Source organism: Podarcis bocagei (assembly GCF_964188305.1).
Source record: "Podarcis bocagei genome assembly, chromosome: 14".
Lineage (NCBI taxonomy): Eukaryota > Metazoa > Chordata > Lepidosauria > Squamata > Lacertidae > Podarcis > Podarcis bocagei.
In genome coordinates, this window is record NC_138139.1 from 46,429,500 (window position 1) to 46,443,598 (window position 14,099).

Genomic DNA, 14,099 nt, shown 5'->3' on the forward strand with positions numbered 1-14,099 from the left:
AATCTAGTTGAGATTCCTGCATTGCAGAGGTTGGACTAGATGACCCTTGGGTCAACGCACGATAATCTCATGCCCACTTTTCTGGGGGCCTCATTGAACACGGCAGGACATAGGATGAACCTTTGCATTCAGTTCCGCGGGACTTTGGAATAAACCTGCAAAGGGGCTGCGTTGCAAGGCTGAGATCTTGTTGATCGATCAAGTCTCTTGATCAGTTCAAGGATATCTCAATGGTGTCCTTGACCAGATGACCACCTGACCCCCTGCTTAAGCACAGGAGGAGCCAAGGCAGACTGTTCTACTGTTGAACGGCTCTGACAGTTCAGAGGTTTCTCCTACTTCCCTGCCATCCATTGGCTCTAGTCGTGTTTCTCATAGAACTCTGGACATTTCACAGGGAAACCAAAATGCTTGTTTACAAAGCTATTGTACTACCAACCTTACGGTATGCTTGTGAAACATGGACCACTTATAAATGCTATCTCCAGCTCCTTGAAAGATTCCATCAACGGTGTCTCCCAAAAAATGTACACATCACTTGGGAAGACAGGCGAACTAATACCAGTGTACTGGAAGAAGCAAAGATCACCAGTGTTGAAGCAATGATTCTGCAACATCAACTTCATTGGACTGGTCATGTGCGGATGCCTGATTATCGTCTTTCAAAGCAACTACTCTATTCCAAACTTAAAAATGGAAAGTGTAATGCTGGTGGTCAACAAAAGAAGTTTAAACAAGGCAATTATTTTAAAATGTAGTATAAACACCAACAATTGGGAAACACTTGCCTGCAAGCACTCCAGTTGGAGAACAGCCTTTACCAAAGGTGTCACGGGCTTTGAAGACACTCGAACTCAAGACGCAAGGGAGAAACTGTTGGGAATGCCATTCCACCCTTTGCTGCAGACATGGGATTGTTGCGTGTCACGTCTGTTTACATTCCAGCACAGATTGCTGGCATGAGCAGAACTTCCACACTGTATTGCTTTTGTTTTTAGTCTCACTCCGAGAAAACGGCAAGGAGAGATGACGTTTCTTTGTCCTGATTTATGTATAATAAATGCATAGTTTAGTATGTGTCTACAGCCTCAAGCCTCTTCTGTTGTGCAGTTTGCACTGCTGAGTAAAGTGTGCTCAAGTCTGCAAGCTTGAGTCGCTGATGCACGTTGGAGCAGAGGTGGATGAATTTCTGCAGCGGCAAGGCTGAGCGTGCTAAGAGGAAGGCACGCTTGGCAAATCCACATCGTGATCAACTCCCGCCCAGAAATCAATGTCCCCACTGTGGATGGACATGTGGATCCAGAATTAGCCTCTACTGTCACATTGTTAAAATCAAGACACCTTACTTGACTACGAGTGATTGGTAAAGTAAGAGTTTTCAGATCTTATACACACTTGCTTGGGAGCAAGCACAACTAAATTTCAGAGCTTACTCCTGCATATAGAATTGTGCTGTCTTACATAGATTTCATTGGGTGCAAGAACTACTGAATTTAATAAAAGCCTTTGTTTTTAGTGCCCATCCCTGCTGCTAAGCAAGTGCACATAAGGATGACCATCTTTAATTCTCCAGATAAATCTGCAAAATTGGGCATCAATAGTACACTAGGTGAGAACATGAATGACTGCCCTGTTTCTGCATTGATTTGTGGCAGGAGGGTTGTTTTTTTAAGGTTTTTACAGATTAAAAGCTTTGCAACTAGGGCAGCTAAAAAATGCATGAATGGAACGCAGTGCCATGTGAATACAGTATTATTTTTCAAGAGGTATTTTGTTGGTGGGGAAAATGAAACACTTCGGAGCTGTATTTGAGTCTCTACCCACCCCAAGCAGGAATATATAATGCAGTAAATCTTAGCTGGCCAGAAATATTTTATGGTAATCTCTCAACTTTCCCACTTAACTTTGTTTCTCTAAGAACAGGGGAGAGGTTGCTGGAATGAAGTGTGGAAAAGATGGTGACATGGATTGGTTGGATGCAGAGAAATGGTGGAGGGAACCAGCTGGGGAACCCCCAGAGGAAGAAAAATCAGAGCCTTGGGAATGGTGGTGGGCTTCCCAGGAAGAGGAAGAAGGACTGGGAGGAGGAGGTGTAGGAAGCTGAAGAGGTAACAGGGCCTAGTGAGCAAGGAGAGTGTGATGCTATATATAGCATCAGGGGGAAAGAACCCCCAAAACAACTTATCCCTGGCAAATCACCCTAATTTGGATAGCATTTCCCTTCCCAGAAAATGTTCTCATGCTTGGAAAACCCACATAACTGTATTTATCTCACATTGACTTCTTTCTGAATAGGCATGTGAAGCAGGTACAGTGGTACCTTGGTTTTCAAACGCCACAGAAGCCGACGTTTTGGTTTTCGAACGCCAAAAACCCGGAAGTAAATGCTTCCGTTTTCAAACGTGCCCTGGAAGTCGAACGGCTTCCACACGTGTACACGTTATTTTTTTCCTGTTTTCTGCATACCACCCTTTGCGCCTTCGTTTTCGAACGTTCCAGAAGTCAAACGGTCTTCCGGAACAGACTACACTTGAAAAACCAAGGTACCACTGCATGGGGAACCTCTGGCCTTCCAGATCTTTCTGAGCTAGAACTCCCTTCATCCCTGACTTGCTGGACTGATGGGAATTGTAGTTCCACAGCGTCTGGAGGGCCAGAGGTTCCCCTTATCTGTAGTATTTTTAAATATTTTATTTAAGTATTTGATGCACCCTTTATTTTGTATCGTAAGCTGCCCTGGGCGTTTATTTAAAGGGCGGGATACAAATCAAGAAAAGCAAACAGTTCCTCTCTTCAAAATCGTTGCTAAACCAACATATCCATGCACAGTCGTGGAAAGAAAGAAAAAGAGCTCACCAAGGTTTTCTATGGGATTAAGCTTTATTAAGACTATGCATTCAGGACTATTTTGCAGGAGACAGCTGAGGCCTCGCCTTCGTAACATTTTCCGTCCTTGACATGAAAATGCAAGCAGGGTGCACGGAGAACAGACTTGTTCCAACTCAGAAAACATATCAATATAACCTTCTTGGTAAAGAAAATACGCTCCGGGAGAAAGGATGTGGTTTCAAGCTCCTGTATATGGCGGATGCTTTGATAACCCCCATTTCTTCCCATTCTCTTCACTTGCAACTTCCCCTCTGTCTTTTTCTCTGCAGGTGTCTTTTCCATTGCCTTAAGCTGCTCCAGTCCTCAATAGGGAAGCCGTCCTGCAAGCGGCAGCTGCATGGAGACGCTTCGTTGATCCACCTGCAAAGTTAAGCACAGTTCGGACAACGTCAGTTGCAAAAGGATACGGAGGGAGAGCAGAAGGGCAAACATGGAAGGGGCAAACAAACAAGAACCAGTGGAATAGGAGGTTTGACTAGATGACCCCTGTGGTCCCTTCCAACTCCACAATTCTTTGGTGATCTATAAATATAGAAAAAGATCCTGATTCATGGACAGTCACATACCCTCCAAGTGTCCCTATTTTCCAGGGATAGTCCCGATTTAGGGAAATCAACCCAGTTTCTGATTTGATCCTGGAAAGTCCTGCTTTTGCTTAGGATGCCCCTATGTTCATTGGAGAAACGTTGGTGGGTATGGAGTTATGCGACCCCCGAGCCATCTGAAGGCAATCCTGAATAGGGAAGTTTTAAAAAAATGTTTAATGTTTTATTGTGTTTTTATATATGTTAGAAGCTGCCCGGAGTGGCTGGGGCAACCCAATAAGATGTGTGGGGTCTAAATAGTCAAATTATCCTTATGGAATGGGGCGTCCCTATTTTCATGGGAGAAATGTTGCAGGGTAATGCAGTCAATGCCCTTTCAAAATGTGTTGAGGAGTTTATTGGGCTGTTTCTGTTTTTATGATGTCTTTTGTGTTTTTATATTGTGATTTGATGTTGCAGCCCTGAGACCTGTGGGTATAGGGCAGGATACAAATATAATAATAATAATAATAATAATAATAATAATAATAATAATAATAATAATAATAATAATAATAAAAACCATCATCATCCAATTGGCCACGGGGAGAACAGGACGTTAGACTAGACCAGTGTTTCCCAAACGTTTTTGGGCAACGGCACACCTGTTAGCCGGAAAAAAATCTCGCGGCACACCACCATTAAAGCCCCGCCCCGTGACATCAGCGCGCAGCGTCACGCCGGGAGGGACGCACAAAAGCGAAAGTTTTTTCCCTCCCCCTTGCCGGGGTGGGAGGAGGCAGCAGAGCGAGGGCAGCTGAGGCGGCGGCGGGGAAAGGAGAGGAGGAACGCGGCGCGGCGGCGAGCTAAACTCGGAAGGAGTAACCAAGTGTTAGACGGTTGGGAGGCAGAGATGGGCTGCTGAAGGCAGAACGGAGGCGACCCGTTCTCCCGGAGGTTGATTTCTCTGAGTCTCGGTAGAGAGTGTGTCCGCAGGAAGGGATCCTCCCTTTTGCGCGCGCTGCCCCGCCGCTCGGCACCACCACCGCGGAGCCGCCCCCGGCTCGACGCGGATCCTCGCCGCCGCCGCCGCCTCTCACCGCCCGACTCGCCCGCCTTCCTCCCACGGCACACCAGCCGATGTCTCACGGCACACTAGTGTGCCGCGGAACACCGGTTGGGAAACACTGGACTAGACAAGCCTCTTGTGCTCCTAATTCTCTTCCTGCTCAGCTGATCTGTGCAGATCATCTGAGAAGGAGTTGAACTGAGCACGCAAGCCCATGTAAGACTGGGCGTGAGAGAAAGTGTGGGGGGGTCACACCTATTTCTGCCACACCCACCACTTCCACAGAGGGTTAGCCAAGAGGGACCTTGAGCCCCATCCCCAAAAAGTAGCCAGCCCTAGTGTTGTGCACTAAGCTTGGATCCTAGAACAATAGGCAAGTAGGATCCTAGAATGCAACAACTGATTGGCTTGCAGGAAAAGACCAATCAGGCTCCAGGAGGGAAGCAGAATCAGCCTATTAGGCTGGTAGGATCCTAGAATGCAACAACTGATTGGCTTGCAGGAAAAGACCAATCAGGCTCCAGGAGGGAAGCAGAATCAGCCAATCAGATGGGACTCGTTGTGTAAATAATGTTTATAAAAGCTTGAGGTTTGGGGGTGCAATTCAATCACTGTTTTACAAGCCACAATAAAGAGCATGAAATCAGTACAGGACTATATTTCACCAAGGTTAAAGGGAGCCCCTCCAAGATCACTTAAAAACCAGGGCAGAAATAGCACACCTACCAGCTGCAGGTTCAAAGAGACGGGAGCTATTCCTCAGCCGTTGACTTGGAGGAGCTGGAGGACTTGGCCACCTGGATTATTTCAACGGAGGTGAATGCTTTCCCTGCTGAGACTCTGTGCCTGGTGCGTAGTTTGTTCAGGGCCGACTCAGCCATCCCAGCCCTCTCTTCAGCATCGTCCAACTCATGCACAGTCTTCCGGTACCTTGCCAGACTCTGGTTAGCCTGTTCTTCCTATAGGGAGTTGAAGTAGGGGGAAAAGAGTTTGGTTGTTTTGTACTGGGCGCCTTGAGAAACAGTTTTCGGCCTGCGTGCCTGCGTTTAACTGTTTCCCCAAACCTCTCGTAGCAGGAACACATCCGATCCACGCCATATATCTTTGCACATTTCTACCACTTTCACATTTGTAGCTGTTGGGAGTGTTGCGAGTATCAACTCTGTGTTAAGTGGAAATGCTGACTCGCAAGGTGTGAGGTATGAGTCAGCCTCACAAGCGACGGGGAGATGGCTAATAGGTTTAAAGCAGTGTTTCCCAAACTTGGGTCGCCAGCTGTTTTGGGACTACAACTCCCATCATCCCTAGCTAGCAGGACCAATGGTCAGGGATGATGGGAATTGTAGTGTGAATTTATGATGATGTAGACTGCAACTGGAATAAAAGCTTTACATGGAACAAGGGGTGACTCCGGAGTGCTTCACAGGGTTGCTATCCATCGGTAACAATATTCCACTGGTTGTACCACTTTTAACAGTCATCCTAGGTGCCAACTCCCTGAGGCCCTGGCACCCACAAAGTTCCCCATGAAGGGGCCAGGCACCCACAAATTTCAGTGCCAGGGCCATGCACGCTGAATGGCACCCATGGTCTTGGGCACCCAAAGTTGCGGGGCCAAGCTGGAACTCCTGACAGTTGTGGCTCCCCCCCCCCCCAATCATGGGAACTGTAGTTTACACCCACACAGAGCTGCAGTTCCCAGGATTCTGTGGGGGGAGACTTGTGTTTTAAATGTGCTTTAAAATGCGTGTTGCGGATGTGACCGAAGCCGAAATGCATTGTTCCTAGAGTACACTGGGATCCCTGATGTTAAGCAGAGTGAGGTGGCAGATGGCGGCAAGTGGCAGCGACGTCACATCTGCACATCTTGCGCCCTTTAAGCAAGCCTGATGGCCCTCTCAAATAAAAGGGCTTCTTTTATTCCTTATGCGTTGATTTTTATCGCATTCCAATTTGAATTCCGTGGAATTTAGACTGCAGTGCAATAGAGCAGAACACAAGAAACGAAAGGAGCAATTAAAAATACCGTATTTTTCGCTCTTTAAGACGCACCAGACCACAAGACGCACCTAGTTTTTGGAGGAGGAAAACAAGAAAAAAAAAATTCTGAATCTCAGAAGCCAGAACAGCAAGAGGGATCGCTGTGCAGTGAAAAGCAGCAATCCCTCTTGCTGTTCTGGCTTCTGGGATAGCTGCACAGCCTGCATTCGCTCCATATCGCACACACATTTCCCCTTACTTTTTAGGAGGGAAAAAGTGAGTCTTATAGAGCAAAAAATGTGCCAATGTTCAATGCAACAAGATGTTCCACCTCCCACCTTCAGCCACAAATCCACAGGTCACAAGCCACCTGCGGACCACAGTTTGGAAGCCCCTGTTCCATATGTGATTCCCCACCCCCTAGTCAATGTGGGAGGCAGGGGAAGAGAGGAATAATGCTCAAGGCCACTCCTGGTACATACAGCTTCCTCGATCTGCCTCTTGTAGGTCTTCATCTTGCTCTGCAGCTTCTCCACCAGCTCCTGCAAGCGCTGGTTGGTCTTGTGGTCCTCCTCCGTTTGGAAGACCAGCTCCTTCAGGCGACGCTCGTTCTTGTGCACGATTTTCATCGTTTCCACGTGGCGCTTCTGCTCCGAGTCCAGCTCTGTTTCCAGCTCCTTGATCTGGATGGGGGAGATAGAGGCCGTGGAAATGTAGAAAGCTACCTTAAACTGAGTCAGATCCTTGGTAGCTCTCGCTCTGGACTGTCTACACCATGGGTAGGCAAACTAAGGCCTGGGGGCCGAATCCGGCCCAATCGCCTTCTAAATCTGGCCCACGGACAGTTCGGGAATCAGCATGTTTTTACAATGCTTTTATTTAAAATTCATCTCTGGGTTATTTGTGGGGCCTGGCTGGTGTTTTTACATGAGTAGAATGTGTGCTTTTATTTAAAAATGCATCTCTGGGTTATTTCTGGGGCCTGGTGTTTTTACATAAGTAGAATGTGTGCTTTTATTTAAATTGCATCTCTGGGTTATTTGTGGGGCATAGGAATTCATTTATTCCCCCCCCCCCAAAAAAAATAGTCCGGCGCCTCACAAGGTCTGAGGGACAGTGGACCAGCCCCCTGCTGAAAAAGTTTGCTGAGCCCTGGTCTACACTGACTGGCAGCAGCTGTCCAGGGTTTTGGGCAAGGGGCTGAACTGCCAGCGTGCAAAAAGGATTTCCTACCACAGGGCTACAGGCCCTTTCCAAAGGACCTAAGACAATGTCTTATACTGAATTCACTGGGTGACCGTGAGTTCTAGCATTATATGAGAGAGAAAGAAAGAGAGAGAGAAACCTCTCTCTGTCCAATTCCTGCACATCATTCGAAGCACCTCTATGATTTCCCTGAGGGGCAGATGGGACTTGTCAGCCTGGGAAGGCAGCCCATCTAGGAGAAGGAAAACTCTGATCCTAAACCCCTGCTGCCTTGCAGGAAATATTCAGGAGGAGAAGCAGCTAAGGAGTAACCCCACACAAATCCAGAGTGGAGTCCCTAAGACGGTTGGATGGTGCGTTGTATGGCTCCTTCTGGCAACTCTTGCAGCCAAGCTGTTTCCAAACATCTTGCTCTGCTTTCCTTTGGACCACACCAGCCAGGTCTTGTCATGTGAGAAGCCCAGGACTTCCATACACCTTGCCCTGGCTTGTGCCCCAGGGAAGTCGCTTTGGTGCTGCTAACACAGCAGTTGGACTCCACCCCTGGAAGCACACTCCATTGTCTCTTGAGATGGATGCCGATTTAAAAAAAAGGAATGATTTCTCCTCTTAACTGCCTTTTCTGCGGCCCTTAGGGTTCTCTGCTCCCGGCAGGTCTGGGGTTAATCTGAGGGATTCAGACTCTGTGCATCTTTGGTCTGGCAACATGCATATTTTGGGGACGAGGTCAGAGGCAAGGGGGAAGCGTCCTCCTACCTTGGTCTCCAGCTTCATGATGGTTCGCTTCCCTCCTTTCAGGGCCATTTGCTCAGCTTCCTCCATCTTGACTTGCAGGTCTTTTATGGTGACCTCGTGGTTCTTCTTAATCCTCTCCAGGTGCATGGAGTGATCTTGCTCCTGGCGCAGCTCTTCTGCCATGCGGGTCGCCTGGAAGGGGTGGGGAGGGTAAGAAGTAAGTATTAGAATCACCAAGAGCAGCAAGCGTCAGAACTCAGCTCCCTCTCATGTATTCAGAGCAGCCCAACAGAAGGAAGGGGAATGCTGAGTGATACTCAGGGCTATGGAATGCAAGTAGCTGGCCTCAACCTGTTTATTGAGCGTGCATCCTGATATCTTTGTAGGAAAGTGAGGCAATGCTATCTACTGTATTTGATTGTCTCTGTGTACTTTCCCCATCACTTTCCTAACTGCAAATAGCCTGGTTTTTGTTTTGTTTTTTAAATTGTTGTACCAGAGCACTTTAATCCAATTTAATTGTGCAAACCTTAATTTTCGGTGCACAGTCCCTTCTGCAAAATAGTGATAGCCTGGAGTTTACCGAGGTGTGATTAAAAAATAAACAGACATGAATGAAGAGTATGAGATTCCTCATCCTTTAACCTCGCATTAAAAGGTAAAGGTAAAGGTACCCCTGCCCGAACGGGCCAGTCTTGACAGACTCTGGGGTTTGTGCGCCCAAAATAATAGGCTATAATTATCACTGAGCCTTATTCGGCAGGGATGCAACTCACATCAGCCACTGCCTTCTTTGCTTTCTCGTCCGCCGTTCGGAACTCGCTGATGAGCTCCTCATGATCATTAGTGATGCGCTGGAGGTCAGATTCCAGTTTCCTCTTGATCACCAGCAGGCTTTGGTTCTGCAGAGGGAAAAGAAGAGTTTGGGGTAAGCAATTGCCTCAGTTGTTGCAGAAATGCAGAGACAGACTGCCTGTTCTAATGCCTGAATGCTGCTTTTTTATTGCATGCTTTGAGACAGTTGCCTGTGATGATGGCCAGTGCCCACTGGGACTGATAGGACAGAAAGCGAGGAGAACAACAACAGGCAGCACCAAAACCAGTGACAGGCAGAGCCAGCTTAGTCTAGTTTTGTCCCTGCCTCCCTGCTGAGTTCTGCAAGGGGCAATAATGCGACCAAGGAGGAGAAAGTCGACAGGGAGTGCCACCATCTGGACTGGCGGCAAGTAAGAAGGCAGATGGACAGTATCAAAGAGTAAGCTGGCAGTAAATCACACCATTCAAGCTTGGAGTTAACTCTTTATTTGCCAAAACATTATCTTCACAGACTTGGCGGAGAGTGCGGCCTAACAAGCAAAGCAGCTCCTTCCCGTTAGGTCTTAGACATAAATCAGTTGCCAAGACTGAAAGTCCCCACCTCCCCACAGCTGTCCCCTCATCTCCAGGGTTTTCCCCCAAACAATTTGAGACTGTTCCTGTGTGAGGCTAATTTCTCCTCCACCCTCTTCATGCCTCTGCTGGTTCTGGGAGACTAGCAGGGAGGGGAGCTTTGTCACAGCAGGAGGGAGAGACACCCATGACTCTTCACCACCTGGGCTCACCTCTGCCTCTTGACCTCCCTCCTCTCCTGCTTCTGCCTCTGATTTTGGACTTCTATCTGCCACAGACTCTCCCATCTCACTAAGCCCTGTTACTCCTTCAGCTTCCGACACATCCTCTTCCCAGTCTGACTACTCGGCGGCATCCCACCACCACTGCCCAGGCTCTGAGCCTCCTTCCCTTCTGGGTTCCCCAGCCAGTTCCTCCCATCATTCCTCTGCGTCCAGCCAGTTGATGACTTCTAGGGGCTGGCTAAGGGCGGTCAGACTAGTGAAGCAGCGCTGCCTCATTTGCCCTAATGAACCGCTCTCCATTGACCGGTCTAAGCTGGGCATGCGTCTGCTTAGTTTCACCACCGGGTTCAACATGCTGCACATCAAACTGCCCAGCTAGTCAGCCAACCCTCACCCAAGACAGGCAGGTGACTATCCTCTGTCCCCACCTGGACATTGAGTTCATTGTGCCTCTCGGAGACCTCCACCAACTCCTGCTCGAGCAGTTTGCGGGAGCGCTCGCTGCCCTCCAGGCCGGTGCGAACTTCCTCCAGCTCCGTTTGGAGAAGGCTGAGGCGGCGCTCCTGGAGGTTGTACTGTTCCCGGAGCTCTTCATGCTGGCGGGCATCCTCGTCCATCTGGATCTGGAGGTCCTGCAGGTGGAAAAGTAGCCAGTGGAGTCAGGCTGGGGACCACCCCAGATCCACAAGATGGGTTGCACATACAGCACTGTGCCTAATATTAGTCACATTCATTAAGGTCCAGCTCCGAGGGCCTTCTGGTGGTTCCCTCACTGCGAGAAGTGAAATTACAGGCAACCAGGCAGAGGGCCTTCTCAGTAGTGGCACCCGCCCTGTGGAACACCCTCCCATCAGATGTCAAGGAGATAAATAACTATACACCTTTTAGAAGACATCTGAAAGCAGCCCTGTGTCTGAAAGTCTTTAATGTTTGATGTCTTATTGTGTTTTTATGCCCAGAGTGGCTGGGGCAACCCGGTCAGAAGGGTGGGTTACAAATAATGAAATCAGCAACATCATTTGGTGTGGCTAACTCAGTTCCACTCATTTCAATGGGTCTACTCTCAGAACTTGGATAGCTACAACCTGTACCTAGGAAGCTGCCTTAGGCTGAGCCAAGCTGTTGGCCTATCAAACTCCATCTCATCTACACTGGTTGTAGACCAATCTGCCCACACCCCAATCTGAACTCTGCCAAACTGTACATAATCTGCCCTGAAAAGAGCCATTGCTCAGTGTAGGGTGTTGGAAAGAAAGGCGTTTTGGTTCACATTTTGACTGGGCAAGAGCCTTGGCTCAGCGGCAGAACAAGCAAGAGCACCACAGAAGATCTTGAGATCAACCTTGCCAGCTCTGTCTGAGGACAGCAAGCAACCCAGGGGTTTCTCCAACTTGTGTTAACCTGCAAAGCTTTTCCTCAGAAGACCATCCCCTCCAGGCGCCATTTTCTCTTCCGCCTGACTTCTCCCTCCCTCCCTCGTGATCTTTTTCTCACCTTGATCTGTTGCTGGAGTTTCTTCAGCGTCTTGACCAGCTCGCTGTTGTTCCTGTTGGCGTGGTCCAGCTGGATCTCCATCTCGTTCAGGTCGGTCTCCATCTTCTTTTTCAGACGGAGCGCCTCAGCCCGGCCTTTCGCCTCCATTTCCAGGCTGGATTGAAGAGCCTCAATGGCCCGCTGGTGGTTTTTCCTGCCGGGGAGAACAAAGGCATCCATTTGTCTCAATCCACCCCCCTTAGTTTTTTATTTATATTTTTCTAATTTATACCTTTCATTAGTTTCACAATCAATTTAACGTTTCAAAATTTGACTTCCTCCCCCCTCTTTCTGCGGTTCCTTAAATTTATTTTTTAATATCTTCTGCATACCCAAATTCATTTAACTTGCTCGTTTAATTATCTACTGTAAATATATACTTTTATAAAATGGCAGGTTATTACAATAATCCTGCTAATGTTTTTATCTGTTTACAATTTATCTGTAAATATTCAATAAACCATTTCCATTTTTTTATTTTAAAAAAATGTTTGTTATCTGGATTTATTATTCTTCCAGTAAGTTTCGCCATTTCTGCATGTTCCATAAGTTTTTATATCCATTCTTACTTCTTCTAGTGTCTCAATCCCTCTCAGTCATGAAGCTCAGTTGGGGATCTTACACTAGTCTGTCTGTCTGTCTGTGTCTCCCCCCCCCCCCCGCTTTCTTCCTCTCTCTCTCTCTCTCTCTCTCTCTCTCTCTGCCTAAGCCTATCTCACTGGATTGTCATGAGGATAACATTTGTGCTGTGCCAAAAAATTATCCTGCATTTCGTCATTGTACATTACTGAATAAAGAAATGCCGTCTGAAAATTATCAAAGAGGATTGAAATGGTCAATGAATATCTCATGGATGGGATACGGGTTTTTGATGCAGTTACCTTGCCAAGTCTCCTTCCTTTCATTTTAAACTTCTTCACCTAGCATTCTGCCCTCTACAGCCTCCCCAGGTGCCTGCACTCCCATAAAAGGCCAGAGGAAGTTGTCGTGAACTCCCCATTTGGGCTTTTTCGAATCGGTCGGGGAATGCTGGCAGCGGTGGAGGCTGCAGAAATGTTTACTAGAAAGAAAACCACACACACACACACATACACACCCCATCAGCCACTTTTCTAGACCAAGGAAATCTCAAAATCCCACAACCACTGATATCCCAAATAAGTTAACAAGTGTTCCAAACAGAACAGCTATAAAATGAGAAGTAATGCTCACTGGGTGGCAGTGTGGAGCAGTGGCTAGAGTGCTGGACTAGGGACAGAGAGACCAGGGTTCAATTCCCCACTCAGCACATTGGGTGACTTTGGGCTAGCCACCGTCTCTGCCTAACCTACCTCGCAGGGTGGTTGTGAGGATTAAAACAAAGATTAAAAAGGGGAGAACCTCATCTCTCTCAAATACTTCTTTTTTTGTTGTTCCCAGTTTTAACCTTCCGCTTCCTGCCTCTCGCCCGCGTTCTGCCCTCCATACCTTGTGGCTTCAAACTCCTCCTCCTTCTCATGAATCCTCCTGTCAATGTCTGCCTTGACTTGCGCCAGTTCAAGCTGGATGCGGATGAGCTTGCTCTCTTCCACCTGTCGGCAGAAACAAGGAGACGTGTGGATGACAGGCTCTTTAAAGGTGAAAACAGCTATTGACTCCTTTAGTAGGGACCGATCAGCTATGGGTGTCTGAGCGATGTGGGGCAAAGGACTTGGAACCCCCTTCAAGCTCGACAAAGGAACATAACTCCCAACATTTTACCTTAGACGCTCAGGTGCCAATCAAGCTTATTCTTATTTTCTTTTTCATGTACCATTCTTATTTTCTCTCTACCTCATAGCACGGGCTTCCTCAACCTCAGCCCTCCAGATGTTTTTGGCCTACAACTCCCATGATCCCTAGCTAGTGGGACCAGTGGTCAGGGATAATGGGAATTGTAGTCTGAAAACATCTGGCAGGCCAAGGTTGAGGAAGCCTGTCATAGCATATCCAAATCTTAAAGGTAAAGGGACCCCTGACCATTAGGTCCAGTCGTCGCTGACTCTGGGGTTGCACGCTCATATCGCTTTATTGGCCGAGGGAGCCGGCATACAGCTTCCGAGTCATGTAGCCAGCATTGACTAAGCCGCTTCTGGAGAACCAGAGCAGCGCATGGAAACACCGTTTACCTTCCCGCCAGAGCAGTACCTATTTATCTACTTACACTTTGACGTGCTTTTGAACTGCTAGGTTGGCAGGAGCAGGGACTGAGCAACGGGAGCTCACCCCGTCACGGGGATTCGAACCGCCAACCTTCTGATCAGCAAGTCCTAGGCTCTGTGGTTTAACCCACAGCGCCACCCGCGTCCCGAATCTTAGGATCAGTCAAAGGCTACTAGCCCAGCTTATGGCTATTCTCTGCCACCATGGTCAGAGGCAATGATGTTTCTGAATATCAGATGTTGGGAATTGCAGCTGTGCAGAGTATTGTCATGCTCAGATCCTGCTTCTAGGCTTCTCATAGGCACCTGGTGGGCCACCCGAGTGCAACAGCAACTCTCCCTCTTGCAGTTTCCTGCAACTGGCCTTCAG

The 14,099-nt window shown here is 48.0% G+C and overlaps 2 protein-coding genes across 2 annotated transcripts in view; both read right to left on the reverse strand.

Annotated features, from left to right (window-relative positions):
* BUD31 (BUD31 homolog) overlaps nt 1–11,468 on the reverse strand; it is an 83,253-nt gene extending 71,785 nt beyond the window's left edge. Inside the window, exon 1 of the mRNA XM_081169794.1 lies at nt 11,463–11,468. The gene's annotated coding sequence lies outside the window, so the exon portion shown is untranslated. The remainder of the gene's footprint in view (nt 1–11,462) is intronic.
* MYH16 (myosin heavy chain 16) overlaps nt 2,861–14,099 on the reverse strand; it is a 57,768-nt gene continuing 46,529 nt past the window's right edge. Inside the window, exons 37-44 of the mRNA XM_081169810.1 lie at nt 13,017–13,120; nt 11,511–11,703; nt 10,445–10,648; nt 9,180–9,305; nt 8,425–8,595; nt 6,945–7,145; nt 5,209–5,441; nt 2,861–3,249 (exon numbers count right to left, since the gene is read on the reverse strand). Of these exons, the coding sequence (XP_081025936.1) occupies nt 5,235–5,441; nt 6,945–7,145; nt 8,425–8,595; nt 9,180–9,305; nt 10,445–10,648; nt 11,511–11,703; nt 13,017–13,120 (1,206 nt within the window). The 3' untranslated portion in view covers nt 2,861–3,249; nt 5,209–5,234. The remainder of the gene's footprint in view (nt 3,250–5,208; nt 5,442–6,944; nt 7,146–8,424; nt 8,596–9,179; nt 9,306–10,444; nt 10,649–11,510; nt 11,704–13,016; nt 13,121–14,099) is intronic.